The sequence below is a fragment of the Eleginops maclovinus genome, chromosome 12, assembly GCF_036324505.1.
Source record: "Eleginops maclovinus isolate JMC-PN-2008 ecotype Puerto Natales chromosome 12, JC_Emac_rtc_rv5, whole genome shotgun sequence".
NCBI lineage: Eukaryota > Metazoa > Chordata > Actinopteri > Perciformes > Eleginopidae > Eleginops > Eleginops maclovinus.
In genome coordinates this window covers 1353477-1368625 of record NC_086360.1, presented here as the reverse complement: position 1 = coordinate 1368625, position 15149 = coordinate 1353477, and the positions used below count along the sequence as shown (strand labels likewise).

At 39.1% G+C, this 15149-nt stretch overlaps 1 protein-coding gene across 2 annotated transcripts in view; it reads right to left on the bottom strand.

The window, feature by feature from the left end:
• LOC134873648 (nuclear receptor subfamily 5 group A member 2-like) overlaps positions 1-15149 on the bottom strand; it is a 25015-nt gene extending 9866 nt beyond the window's left edge. Inside the window, exons 1-4 of one of the 2 annotated variants that reach the window (XM_063897437.1) lie at positions 14942-15149; positions 12920-13038; positions 12421-12562; positions 11159-11814 (exon numbers count right to left, since the gene is read on the bottom strand). In XM_063897437.1, coding sequence (XP_063753507.1) covers positions 11159-11814; positions 12421-12562; positions 12920-13038; positions 14942-14963 — 939 coding nt within the window. In that variant the 5' untranslated portion in view covers positions 14964-15149. The remainder of the gene's footprint in view (positions 1-11158; positions 11815-12420; positions 12563-12919; positions 13039-14941) is intronic. The other variant, XM_063897438.1, reaches the window with a different exon arrangement.

Here is a 15149-nt window from a genome sequence, read left to right as displayed (position 1 = left end):
ACTCAGTTCATGCACACTGTCACTCCTTTAGTATTCCTGACCAATATTCTTTGAAAGCTGAAAGTAGGTGACAAAAACAGATGAATAAATGGAGAGAGCATAAACGGAAGGAAGACAAATAAAGAAAAGATGCCTGTTGTTATTGGTGTGTGTGTGTGTGTGTGTGTGTGTGTGTGTGTGTGTGTGTGTGTGTGTGTGTGTGTGTGTGTGTGTGCGTGTGTGTGTGTGTGTGTGTGTGTGTGTGTGTGTGTGTGTGTGTGTGTGTGTGTGTGTGTGTGTGTGTGTGTGTGTGTGTGTGTGTGTGTGCGCGCGCACACCCACACACACACACATACACACACCTCCAAGTCACATCTGCTCTGCACTGGGGGATGGTTGTGTTCTAGATTAAGCCCCCTCCCCCCCCCCCCCTTGTTGCAATATTGTCTGTAAAGTGAAGGACACAGCGGATAGTAATTCTGCAGCCACAGCTGCTAATAGGCCCAGACACACATCCATCTGACACCAGGCTGACAGAATTACTGTCCATCTGAATGAAACTATATATCAGTCGCAGAGGAGATGCTCCAATCTTGTTGGACACATCTGAGCTGGTGCAGCGGGGCTGGCTGTGCAGTGATAAAGGAAAGGGTTAAGGAAGCAAGAGGTCTCGGTGACCTCCTGTGCTTCCTCTCCAAGAGGAGCTGGACACTCAGCTGCAGCCAAACATCCCTCTGAAACCCCTGAGATCACGGAGGGCTGATTTATATCTGTCTGTCCGTGTGAGAGCGTGGAACTAGGTTAGGATGATGTTTTAGGTTATATACCTGTCAAGTGCCATCTTTTACTTGGGAGAGCCACATTTTATCTCACAGCCATGAAGCCAAAATCTGTGAGATTGTGACAGGAAATAAAATGTGTGCACGATAGTCCTGCCGGCAGAGGAAGATGCAACGGGCAGAGGGGCTCAGGATAAAGCTGTGGAAAGTGTTGATCATTTTCTTGTTCAGGCTTAAGCTGTTGTTTTCATCACCTTTCTTTCATATGCTTATGTTGATGATATTTGGACTTTAGGAAAGTGTTGACCTTTAAAAATGAAGGCCCCCCCCTCGAAAAGTAAAGTCAAAAACATTTATACATTTGTGCAGACTAATCCATGTGGTCATTTGTGGACGGTTACATTTCATTTAACATTACTATGAAACCTTTAAAACTTAGGTCAGAAATCAAATTATCAAATGTCTACATGTGTGAAGTTAAAAATATAAAGAATACAGCTTGTTATATAATAATACTTTCCTCACTACAGTACTTGATGACACTTCTTATTATGCTTAAGGCTTTACGGTGGGAAAGTATAACATAGACATTGAACGCGAAGGTGTGTCTTTATTAGGATCTCCATTAGCACTAGCATGAGCATATGCTATTCTTCGTGGCACATGATGGCTGTTTTGTTGTTCCTGCTACTGACACTCACAATCCACCAGCTTCAACAGCTAAGACAGCAGGCCTGAAGGGACCGGAGTTCAATGTTTGGACATGTGCCTTGTCATGGTCTTAGGGATGACACATAATTCAAATGATTCAATATTATGAGACAGTTATATACTTTAACTTTGCTACATTTGCTATTAGCATAATACAACGTATGACATTCTTTACCATGACTATAACTGGTCCCGGTCTTGGACTACACTGGACTTGGTCTAGTACTCCATTTTAAAGGTGTCCTATCATGCTATATTTGAACAATATATTGTAGGGCCATATCAAAACATGTCTGGAGTGTTTTACTCAAAGTAGCAAACAGCTCCCCCATTGTAGCATGCCTCATCCCCCTCTATCTCAGCCCTGTTCCTGAAGTGCTGATTCTGTGACTGTAGCTTTAAATGAACTAGCTGCTGCTGGCCGCGCCCCTTTGGAGCTGCTGCTGGCCACGCCCCTTTGGAGCTGCTGCTGGCCACGCCCCTTTGGAGCATCATGATCTCTCCTCTGAAGAGAGTTTTCTACCTGGAGAAACTCAGCTAAACACTGCCGTGATTAAACCCCATATTATGTTCAAACCCCATCCATCATTATTTCTGAAACACTTCTCAGTGTTTACCACTAGAACAGAGACAGCATATGTATTATATACACAACAACTCTAAGTCCCTCCTGCAGACATCCTGCTGAATACACAGACACACAGAGGTGCTGCAGAGGGGATTCATCTCGCAGACTGTATATGGGGGACGATAGGTTGGGACGTGTCACGTGGATGGGACGTTTCCATGAGTTCAATGTAAAGCCAGCCCACATTTCGGTTATTAGGTCATAAGGAAAGTAAATCTGGATCAGCTCGTTTGTATCCCCGTTTTTTTAGAGATGTGGGTAAGGAGGAAAAGAGAGAGGTTTGTATTTTCTGACACTTTGTTCGTCTACTTACACACCAGGGACACATATTTATGTATAAAAGACAGCAAAAAGTGCATTTTGCATAATAGTGGATGTACTTGTGTTTCAAATAAATGGGCCAGAAGTGGCCCTCGAACAGGCCGGGGGGGTCTGGCACCGTGTAGTTCCTAGAACACCTCCTCTTTTTGCATTCTTCAAGTGGGATGGATATAAAGAAGCATTGGTTCAGCAACGTCGATCAAAGGTATGTAGGTGTAATGCAAAAAGCCTTCCACAATGAGGATGTGAGTCTCCTCCTCATCTTCTTTGGGACAATCTCAGAATCCAGGGTGTCATTAGTAACCTTGGCACTGATATATGTGTTTGTATCAACATTTAAAAATCTAGAGGAGTGGAAATAAAAGTCTATGCATAGCTATAGTGAACTGCTATAAAAGGTCAGACACACAAACATACAACATAATGTAGGAGCCTATAGGGACGAGCTTTCAGTGCATCAACACCTGACCAAGAGCATGTGTAATCACCATTTAAAATGAAATGAGGCTGAAGACAGGAGAACATCAACAGGGAAGCATCAGAAGCTCAGCAGCAGACTCACTGAACCTATACGACACTCAGCCAATGGCTGAACGGCTTAACTTCACTAACTGCTCAAATAATAACATGTTAGAATGTCACTGAGGAGGATTCAATAAGCACACAGGAAGAAAAAAAACCTTCATATCTCAAAAGATGATCATTATTTTTCAAGTTTGCCTAGTGTTGCTTCAATTTTAAATACTCTGTTTATTTATTATCAATAACATATATTTTCAAAGCTGCTCTGACACATTACTTTAAATTACGTGTCTGCTGTATAGTGCCTTTAGTAGCTGAACATTTATGATGTTCATTGTGTGCACTTCCTCTGCAACAGCTTCCATATTCAACAGGTGAATAGAAGGTCAAACACAAGGCACGACAAAGCCCACCTCTGGGAAGCTGCACAAATCAATAGCTTCAATTCTGCTCAGAATTCAGCAACAATGTATCTGAGCGCGGCGAGAGCAGAGCAGAGGAGGGGAGACATTTTAGCGTTATCGCCTGCATGGAATGTAATTATCCAGCCCAGGGAAACAGAAAACACTGTGAGCGGCTTTCTCTGCAAAATATGGACAGCTAAGCTTCGCTGTCCATGTTTCTGTCCACTGTACAGAGCAAGGGGACTGACTGTCCGCAGAAACACACCACATAGGAATGAACCGAGGCTCTGAAGAGGCAAAATAGGGCTGCACAGTTTGTGAGAAAAACTGTGACACTAACAAAAGAGTGAAACAGGAAATCTGTGTATGTAATCTTCCCCAGTAAATTATACCCTGTGCTTTCCGAATTATTATTAAAATAAATATCACTTTACTCTGTATTATGGTGCTGCTACTTGGGAAGAAATAACATTTTATATATATTTTTTCCCCACTCAGTATGTCTATCAGAGCTAAATCAGCTATTTCAAATGTGCACTCTAAATTATTTATCATAAGTCATAATGACATTAACATAGGTTGGCTGAATCAATACTTTATAATATGTGTTTACAGCCAGAAATCATATCTGTTAATTCCAACAGCATTATAAATAACTATTTAAATCCCTCCGCAAGTCTCACAGTCATTTTCCTGACAAAACCCATCGTTACAATACGTAGGCCTGCAGCAACTATCATTATTAAATGTTTTTGAGAGTCATGTCAAGGCATGGTGATGGTCATAGTTTAAAATCACCGTCCTTACCATCATTAAAATCTGTGAACAGTGTAGTCAACTGAAAAGAACAGCATCATTGTATGTGTTCTTATGCCACTGCAGATGCATGTGATTATCTGTGGCTCAGAAATGTGTGGCTGAACAGTGACTTTAATTAAATGTATTATGTCAACAGATTTCACACAACTGTATTAGGTTAGTTGAAAGCAATAATATTAAGTTTAAATAAAACGTATTAAGTTCAACTTAATATTATTGATTTCAACTAACCTAATACAGTTCTATGGAACCTGTTAAATAATAATAACACACGTGTGTACCGAAGTGTACCGAACGAATATAACGTTGAAGGTAAAAAATTGAGCATGTGAAAATCGTTTTGGAAGTAATCTCAGGTGCTGCGTTCTTTCGCTGCGTTCAGTGTAATTTGCTAACATTGGGATCAACGTCATAGAGCAACCAAGTCATTGCATTGGACGAGAGGCATACTATGAGAGCTGGTCAGGGATGCGTTCAGGGGTGCGTTGGAATTTAGTCAGTTGTTTGCGGAACAGTCGATATTGCGACCGCAGTTCAAGTTGAGCTTGAAAATCCTCCAGCATCATTTAAGTCTCCGGTTAGGGTACATTTTGGTTTCGCGGTTACATACACGGATGACGGACAAAGACAGGTGGACCGAACCGAAGCTGTTTGTCGGCATTGTTCAGGTCAAATTGGTTATGCGGCTGGCAATAAATCAAACTTGCACACTCATTTGAAAAGGCATCACCCGAACGTGAATATCACTGGTACCAAAAGAAAAATGACTGAAGTGCAAAACCACCTCCCACTTGGGAGGAAGTTGTAAACAAACGTTGGTTGCGCTTTGTTAGAATAAAAAATATAATAATAATAATAATAATAATAATAATAATAATAATAATAATAATAATAATAATAATAATAGATTTCTTGTGTATTATTGCTACATCAAAGTTATATTGCACATTTTATCGAACTAATTACGTTTCTAACTTGCAATATTATTTCGGCTCTCTTCACAAGAGAGGCCTCTCTCTCGTGTGTGTGGGGGGCGTGGCTGCTCGCTCACAGACCCTCCGGGGACAGCGAGCAGTGTTCAGAACGTACACTCTACAAGGCTCGATGTGGAAAATGCTCGTTTGACAAAAGTTTTTTCCCGTGAACAGGAGCAATCTGTCCATCAACTGGCCAAAATGCATCATATTCAGACGGAGAAATGCACAGCTTTCTGCCATAAATCAGAGCTCTGTCGCTCCAATTACGGGTAAGGTGGGAGAAGTACTAAAGTCTGATTTAAGGGTTGATTATATTTCACATCATTAATCCAAATCTGTAAAGTAACTAAAGGGACTAAATAAATGTAGTGGAGTAAAAGTACACCATTTACTTCTGAACTGTAGTGGAGTAAAAAAGTAGCAAAACCTGGAATACTCAGTAAGTACAAGTATTTCAAAGTTGTATTTAAGTACAGTACTTTAGTCAATGTACTTAGTTATTAACTGTAGGTATGATATGTTTGCTAGCAGCCCAGAATCCACGATATATATTAAATAAAGCAATTTGAATGTCATTTTTTAATTTATTTTATTCTGTTTCCAATTTGTTTCGTTTTTCCCGAAACAAATAAAAAATAAAAAATCCATTAATTTCACCGTTTTTTATGTTCTATCTATAATAACATACAAAAGTATAGTTGGAAAAAATGTAATGTTTGTACAACTTATACAATTAATTCTACCAGTCTAGGTCTTGAGAACCACTATAGCGAGAGGATGTTCTCCACAGCAGGAAACATTGTTAGTGCCAGCAGATCTGCCCTTTCTGCAAGCAATGTGGACATGTTCATTTTTCTGAAAATAAATATGAAAGTACAATGCATGTACAAGCTGACAACAAGTCCTAATATCAAGCTGCTGATGTGAATAGTACAGTACAGTTCAAGTAGTAGTTCATTTTCGAAATGCTGCACCTTAATGTTTATTTTATTATATTTTGTATTCATTTGAGAGAATATTCACCGTTTGATAATAATATAAAAAAAACAAAATCATTTATGTTTTGTGATCATTTTTTCTGCTGTACCGAAAACGTACCAAACCGTGACCTAAAAACCGAGGTACGTACCGAACCGAAATGTTTGTGAACCGTTACACCCCTAATAATAATACAATTATGTAAAGTCAGTTTTTCAGTGTGTGTGAGCAAAGACTCAGATGTTTGTGCCATAGCTTCCTGTCATTAACATCAGTACAGCAGCAACGGGTTCAACAACACGAGGCTTGAAATAGTAGTTATCGCTATTTCTAAATGCATTTACGTTTCTCAAATGAAAAATAAATGCATGGCAGCATAACAGCAGTCTACACAGGGAGCAGGGGCGGTTCTGGGGGGGGGGGGGCAACAGGGGCCCCTGTAACGCTGACCCCCTCAAAAACAAAAGTTTATAATATTATGCTATATTGGCTATACTGCTGGTGCGATAGGCGGAGTTAATGTAACACAGAATTATAGTCTCAGCAAACAACAACAGTGTCCTCTCCGACCAAAGGCTGTTCCCTCTTACTTCAAGTAAGATTCAGGACTTGGCGTTGAGCGAATAAAAATCAAAACCGCAGGATATTCCTCTGTAAGCTATCTGTGAAAGAAGAGGAAACTTCACCCTGGGATGCAGAGACCCTGATGTACAGCAGAGATTGAACTGAAACTTATATTCAGTATTGTAGCAAATAGCTACTGTTTGTGTGATTAAATAAAATCATAACTTAGTTACTAAAACAAGTACTATAAATAAAAATAAATAAATACAGAAACCAAGAAGTTTAACTTAAAGTTACTGAAATCAATACCTGTACAGAAACAAATACCAACAACTCTATTTTATGTTTATTTTACGCAACATTTTTATACCGTCTTTGTCTTTTCTAACCAGTGTTATTATGCCCCTCTCATAAAGTAAATGGCCCCAGCCTGGCCCCCCCGTAAAATTGATTTAGAACAGCCACTGACAGGGAGTGTTAAAATACCTTGTTGTCGGAGAAGTTACAAAACTTCTCCTCAGAACCACAATGTGCTCTTTGTTTCCGAGACCGGGGAGGTTCCACCATGACAGCAGACGCTTCAGCTTCTCAGTCTTCGTAGACACTAAGAATTCAGTCGTCACCGTCATTCATTTTCATATTTTAAGTTTGGTATTTGGACACACTGCGAGCAGATTAAATGTAAAATGTGTTGCAAATTCAGATTATAACAAGCCTATAATGTATTGTATTATAGGAACACAAAATGCCACAATGCACCAGTGTTTCCAATCTTTTCTTGATTTATTTTGTAATTTGGGGTGTATTACAGTTTTAATATGACTAAATGTAATGCCATTATGTAGAGCCATTTCACACATCATTGAAATCATCCTGTGGCAGCAATACAAAGACGCTTCAATCTCTTGCTGCTGTTTTAGTGCAAGCAGAGAATCCAAGCAGAAATTTGAAACATGGACAAGCGATCACGCTCAGGTTCTGCTTAGCATGTTAGCTAAACAGACGTTACAGCTGCGAAGAGTCTCGGCAACATGGTTGTAAGGTTTGTATTAAGAAGATAACGTAAGCCTGAGGCAGATCTGGAACCAACAAGTGAATGTGTGGAAGCAGACAGGAACAGACCTGCACACTGAACAACCTGAAACGTTGACTGTAATTAAAGGTTTTATGTCAACAGATTTCACAAAACTGTATAGGTAAGTTGAAAGCAATAATATTAAGTTTAAATACATGTGAACTTTGTTGATATCATACATTTAATTAAAGACAACTTTTCATTTTTTTCAGTTCACTTTGTTAGAGGAAGTGGAGGGGACACTTTTTTGAAAAAAAAAAAAAAACATTAAGCAGAATTCTCTGTTTGGCTATTTTCAGACCATTTCATCTAAGCAAATGATCCTAATGCAAAATGATGGGGACAAAATTGGCCATTATCAAATGTAGTGGGGACCCAACGTCCCATAAATGACGCCTATGGACCTGAGTAATAAACTGAAAAGTAGTCAGAGAGGAATCGCACATTTCACCAAGGCCAGAATCAGCCTTTTGTTGTTAAATATTTCATCTGTTGATTCTGTTTGACCGTGGCTTCTCCACAGATGTTTGTTCGTCAGCTCATTATATGATGACTCACAGAAAGAGGTCATATTTTCTTCCCTGTTGTGAAACTCGCTGATCTGATTTGTCATATAATAATTATAACCACACACACACACACACACACACGCACACAACCAGCACCTCAACAACTGTATTGATTCCTCCAGCTTGGGACATCAATCTGACTGAGTGACTAAATCATAAGAAATGTCCTCTGCTACATCTGTCTGTGGGACGGCTCACACAGACAGACGCAGTGCTGGGGAGGATGGAGCGGGACACTGATATATGTCCACTCATTAAACCCACATGTGTTTGTGTGAGGACAGCTACTGTGGGAGGGGAACACAGGCCAGGAACACGTAGTGACTCCTCATCCCTGTGTGTCTGTACAGCTCATCACATTAAGACGCAGCCGTCCTCTCCTTTCACAGTGGCCAAGAAAGATTCCTTTTTTACATTTTCATTGAACACAGTGTGCATCTTGTAAGATCGTGAAGCTTAATTTATATTTTTCTTCTCTTAGCGCACAGCTAAATCTGATTTACAGAGCTTGTGAGACACTCAACATGATTGTTTTGCACACTGTGTGTCGGCAGTGGCCTAGGAGGAAGGGTGGATCATCTATTATTCACAAGATCAGCGTGGCAGCACTGTCATTCGAGTGGATGAATGTGTGAATAGAGTGGTGAAAAGCTACAGAGGTGCTATGTAAATGCAACTCTATATATTTACTAATGGTAAGTTTTGATTGAATATTTTGCTTCCATATCATGTATTTTTCAGTGTAAGGAAAGATTCCCAAACACACATTCAGTCTATTTGTGTCTTTTTAAAAAAAATGAAGTTAGCATTAGATGATGCTTTGATTTGCGTTATCGAAATTTCAAAAATGTATAATAGTAAAAACACTGACCTTATTTTCAGTCATCAACTGGGGAAGTTTCAAGGTGATGACTGGAAGAAGTACTCAGATTATTTACTTGTCTGAAAGTAGCACTACTACAGTATAGAAATACTTAGTTACAAGGCCCTACATTCAACCTTTTTGTAAAAAAAATATTAGCACCGAAAAATACTTTCATAGTATGTGTTGATCATTCAATGTTGCAATTCGTAAAGTGGGGATTATTCACCTCATTAAACCTTTAATTATACAACCTAATAAGTGTGGATTTATATTTTGTATTAACAACCTAAATCTGCAAAATAAATGTAATGGAACACACAGAACAACATTTGCCTACAAAATGTAGTGGAGTAAGAGTATAAAGAGTCATAATGTAAAAATACTCAAGTAAAGTACATGTACGTCTATTTTGTACTTGAGTAGATGTACTTAGTTATTACACCACTGGAAACGGGACTGTGCTGGTGTGTGTGCATGCTTCAGCTTTGTTTCAGCTAACATCATGTATCATGCATTCCCTTCAGGTCTCCAGTTGAATGTATGGAAATACATTTATAAAGATCTAGGTTGTCCGCCAAACCATCACAGTGAATTACATTTTCATAAATATCTCGCCCGGTACTAAATATAAAGAAATTACTTCAAGGATGTTAATTCTAAAGAAGTCAGTGTCTCAATCTTATTTATTTAAATCAACTTCATCAACTTGAATGTTTTCACCTGTGTGATCTTTACAGACCTAAAACATGCACCTCATCTTTAAAATACACAAAACCCTCTTTGTGAGCAAAGCAAATGTTATGTAACCATGATTTTGTAATGCTATTTCCTTGTTATGTTGTCAGAGAAAAGCTAGCAAAATATAAGAAGAATAAAGGAAGTTGTTATTAACGTGATGATTTTTGGGGGGGGACATCCACAATGGCAGGCAGCTCTTTAAAACCACTTTTAATGACCTTCAGAAATAAAGTTGTTTTAAATGCATTAGTTAAGATTTGTGTTATCTTGACAATGTTGGTGAATTTCATATATTTATACAATTTGAGGCAATCTATGAGCGGGGGAATTACTACAATAAAGGCAGACGAGATCAATTTTTCTATTACTTTTTGTAAAAAGTCCAGCTTTGTTCTGGACACATGTTCACAGCTCTCTGGGTTTTAGTCCTTCTGAAGTTCACATTTCAATTTTGATTCATAAATTCCTAAACAAGCGGACAGACATTATGATTATTGTGATACGATTATCATCACTAATCAGAGCAATCATAGGAGGTCTTTTAGAGCAGACAGGCTCACAAGGAATTAGAATGACATCATTCTGATCTTTCGACTACCAAACCAGTTGATTTATTCAAACATTGTTCAAATTTGCTTTATTGTAATGAGGGCCATGATATCTTAAGGTGAGCAGGAGAAATAGTGATAAAAAGAAAGTGAGAGGAAAGAACAAACCGAACCAAACAAATGGACATGTATTGCGTAAAATGAGAGAGGAGTAGAATCAGTGCAGAGCCACAGCTGAACGTTCCCTGCATCAATTCATCCATTTGCAACTTGGCCCTTCTATCTTTTCTGCAAAGTGCATATGAGTTACACTAATTAAGAGTTGATGGATACCCGTGCAGCTACAGTCTCTAAAGAATTCAGAATTTTTAAAGTTTTTGACAAATATATTTTATTAGTTGTCACCAAAACAGGACTAATGTAAGACTGACATGCACTGACAAAACTTTAATTAAATGTGTTTTGTGAACAAATGTCACATTATTGTATTAGGTTATTTGAAAGCAGTTATATTAAGTTGAACCTTATATTCTTTATTTAAACTGGATATCATTGCTTTGAACTAACCTAATACAGTTGTGTGAAATCTGTTGATATAATACATTTAATCAAAGTTTCAGTGTGTTATTTAAAGAGAGACAAACTAAAGCTGTGTGTGAGGATGAAGGTCTTGGGACTCACCCTGAGCTCCTTGAAGAAGATGCAGCTCCGGGCCCACTCCACTATGGAGAACAAAGTCTGGTCTGCCATGCGGCACATGAGGCTGAAGGTGCTGGGCTTGTCCAGCCGGCCCCGGCCGCTCTGCTCCTGCTGCAGGTGGGTGACGATCTTATTCTGCACCACCAGCTCGTCTGGATCACAGCGCAGCAGCTCCAGCACCAGCGGAGGCAGGCTGGGCGGCTGTGGTGAGGCCGAGGGGTACATGTCTGGGTAGGGGTATCCTGTCAGAGACTCAGGGGAGCTGGTGTAGTCGGGACACTCGGCTTTAATTGCCCTGCCAGGGAAGGCTGTGTACTGGTACTGAGTGGTGAGAGGCACGTGGGACTGCATGGCCATGCCCAGGGATGGGGGTCCATAGAGGTTGGCCTCGTAGTCTGTAGGGGTAATGGAGCTCGGGGTGGAGGGGAGCAGGCTCTTGGAGATGGTGGGCAGGCTGTGCAGGGTGCCAGTGAAGCCATAGTCGGTCTGCAGAGGAGAGGCCGGCGGAGGAATGGCGCTCTCCAGCTTGAAGCCGGTGGATCGTATCAAAGCTTTCTTCTGCTGCTTCAAGGCCCTGTCTCTCTTGTACATGGGGCCAAATTTATTCCTCCCCCCACGCATGCGGTCTGCACGCACCGCTGTCACACAAGAGGTGAAGAACAGATTTACAGATGAAACACCTCTGAATGATTCTACAGCACACAAGTACAATCCTAACTACCATTGGACCAGAATGTCTGTTCATGTTGGCCATTCATACTTCCATTTATAGGGCTGAGAAGAATCTGCAGCTCTGCTCCTCCCTGTAGCCTAAATAGAGCTTTTGATTTAAAACAGGGGAGTCTCCGGGGCTTTATCAGCAAGTTAAGAATGTGTCCTTTTTCTGCTGCGGAAGCAGGTGCTTTCCTGCTCTGCTGTCCGGGAATTAATCCCATCCCATGTGTAGAGAAAATAACATGAGAGCCCACAAATCAGGAAATATTTTATACAAATAATTATTGTTGGAACAGTGTAGAAGACATTGAAAAAAAAAAGCCGGGTTTTATTATTCCCCTTAATAAAAGCATTCAAATATATTTATATAGTGACAGTTTTTATTTATTTATTATTATTATTATTATTATTATTATTATTATTATTATTATTATTATTATTATTATTATTATTGTTATTATTGTTATTATTGTTATTGTTATTATAGTCCTGGTGTATTTTAATATCTTTATATATTTATTAAGGTGTACCTTCTAGCCGCATCCCGACGTTGAGGCACTTCTGGAAGCGGCAGAAGGGACACCTCTTCCTCTGGGTTTTGTCGATTTTACACTCCTGGTTCTCCGCGCATGTGTACCTCTTGTTGTTCTGCACTGTCCTCTTGAAAAAGCCCTGAGAGGAGCAGTGGGGGAGACATTATTGTTAAACACGTGTTTACAAATTCAGAAAGCACACACGGAATAAAACGTCACGGCTGAAAAACGACTACTATCCCATAATATATGCTCCATAAAGGCAAGGTGTGCGTAAAAGCAAAAACCATTATTTAAGCTAATAGTAATGTTGCATTTTCTAATTCACATTCATATCTTAAGTCACATTTAAAACAAAGATATATTATTTTAAATTCCACAATATTCAGAGATAACCTTTAAACAGTTTGCTGTGATCATTCATCATATCGACCACGATGAAATCACCCGTTTGAATGCATGTTATTATACTATCACAGTGTTTCTGTGTGGTTACCTTGCAGCTCTCACAGGTGAGCAGGCCGTAGTGGTACCCGGACACTTTGTCTCCACACACAGGACACAGCTCCTCCAGGTCGTCATCATATGTGTACTCCATAACCTTCAAAGTGACACCTAAACACACACACACACGCACGCACGCACGCACGCACACAATGCAACGCCATAATGATTGAAAAATGCAGATACAGCATGTCCGTAGGAAAATGTCGAAAAAATGAATACATGGTAGGCTAGTCTTAATGTGAGTTCTGGGATGGTATTTAATCTGATCGTGTTTCAAAGGGTGTCACATCTTGTTTAATTACGCAAAAATAACGCGCCGCCTCTTTTCGTTATCTTCTCGAAAACTTGGTTTTATTTCTTTGTGATTTATGTTTCATTTACTCTTCTGTGTTGTTGCATTTAATGCTAATTATTCTGACAAAAAAACAAACAAAACCAATAAGAAAATAAAAGAACATTTTTAAATAGACTGCGGCTGATATTTTTTTTAAAATTCCCTAAAAAGACGTACGTTAATACAATGTATTTATTTTGTGCCTATTTAATCGAAATTACACTATTTAAACTTTAATAAAAATAAAGAAAGAAATACAATAAACTGCGTGTATATTTGTAGGCTTTTTAAAAATAATAATTGTTTTGCTTTGTAATGAGGTCTAATTACAATCCTGTTTATAAAATAAAAAGACAATACGTTGCCCAAAACATAGGCTAGTAATCTATATTCACTTTTTTTTTAAAGTGGAATATAGAATACATATTGATGTAGGAAGTTTTCCTACATTAGACCCATATTATTTCAGAATTAGCCTGTCTGATTAAGTTCGAACATACAAATACACCACGATATGGTAAACTATTAACATATATAAATACATCAATTATAGATATATAAAGACCCACGGAATGATGAGGCATTTATTTGCCACAGCCCATCAATGGAAAAAAATAAAAATAAGTAGATGTATCCACTGAACCACCAATATAAGAATAATAAATGATGAGTTTTACTTCGGTAAAACTGCCCATACATGCATGCATTTTCTTTATGTTGGATTTATTCTCCAAAGTATGATCAAATATTGCCAACGTGTAACTGGATGATTTTAACCTGCACGGATGTCTTTTATTGACTTCTCTGTTCAAGTTGTAGCTGCTACATGAGCAGGGTAAACGTCTATAAAATGAAGCCTTCACTCAGCATCTGAGCCGACATGGTGATAGATATCATATTAATATAATGATAAAGCAGATGTGAAGCGGCTCGGTGTCCCGTGGACGGCTCGTGCTCAGCCTCAGTGCGCGGTGTGAATTGTTATATTAAACATTATTGTGTTGAATATTTAACTGCTGCCAACTGCACTGGACACTACATGAAGATGTGCATTGACCTGAGCAAACGGGAGGAAGTGAGTAAAAAGCGAACGCTGTGCAGGCCGCCTCAAGCTAGATGCAGTCCATGGGGCACGCGCGCTTCGAGCGGTATCGCGCGGTACCAGGAACAGCCCGGACTTAACATTTTGAAACATTATTACTATTTATCAATTTATTTTTAACTAACATTTTAAAAGCAATAATCTATTTATTAACTTTCAACTTCAATTATTGTGGCTACTAGTTATTAATCTTTGGTTTCTTTTCTTGTTTTTGTATCAGTAACATTTTACCTTTATGTTATCATTTTTAAATATGTTGTTATGTATGTAATTTTAAACAGCCAATGTTGTCACTGGATTGTTTGGTTCAGCTTTAACGTTTTTAATTGGGCAGAAACGTGGCTATTACAAACTGCTCTAATTCCCTGATAAGACAGTTCTTCTTAATAATTAAGAAGAGAATAACTCGTGATGCCTTAAGTTTTAATAGGTATGTTCAGGCCACAGTTAGCCCTTGATTTAAAGCAATTACCTACATATATTGGATTTAAATGTATTTATTTACTGTAAATAACAAATGTTATATCGATCTATGTATTTGAAAGCTGTGAATGCAGATCAGCAGACAGACTTACCGTGAGCCTTGTCTCCCAACATGAGAGCAGACAGCAGCCGGTCAGGGATGAGTGTCTGAACTGAAACCTGATGTTGCTGCAGCCTGGCTGCTGCCGAGATCACAATGAAACACACAGTAAATCCGGAGGCTCAGAGTGTGTGTGCTGCTGGAGCCAGAAGGGCCGCTGTTATGCTGCGTGTGTGATGATGACCATGAAGATCTCAGAG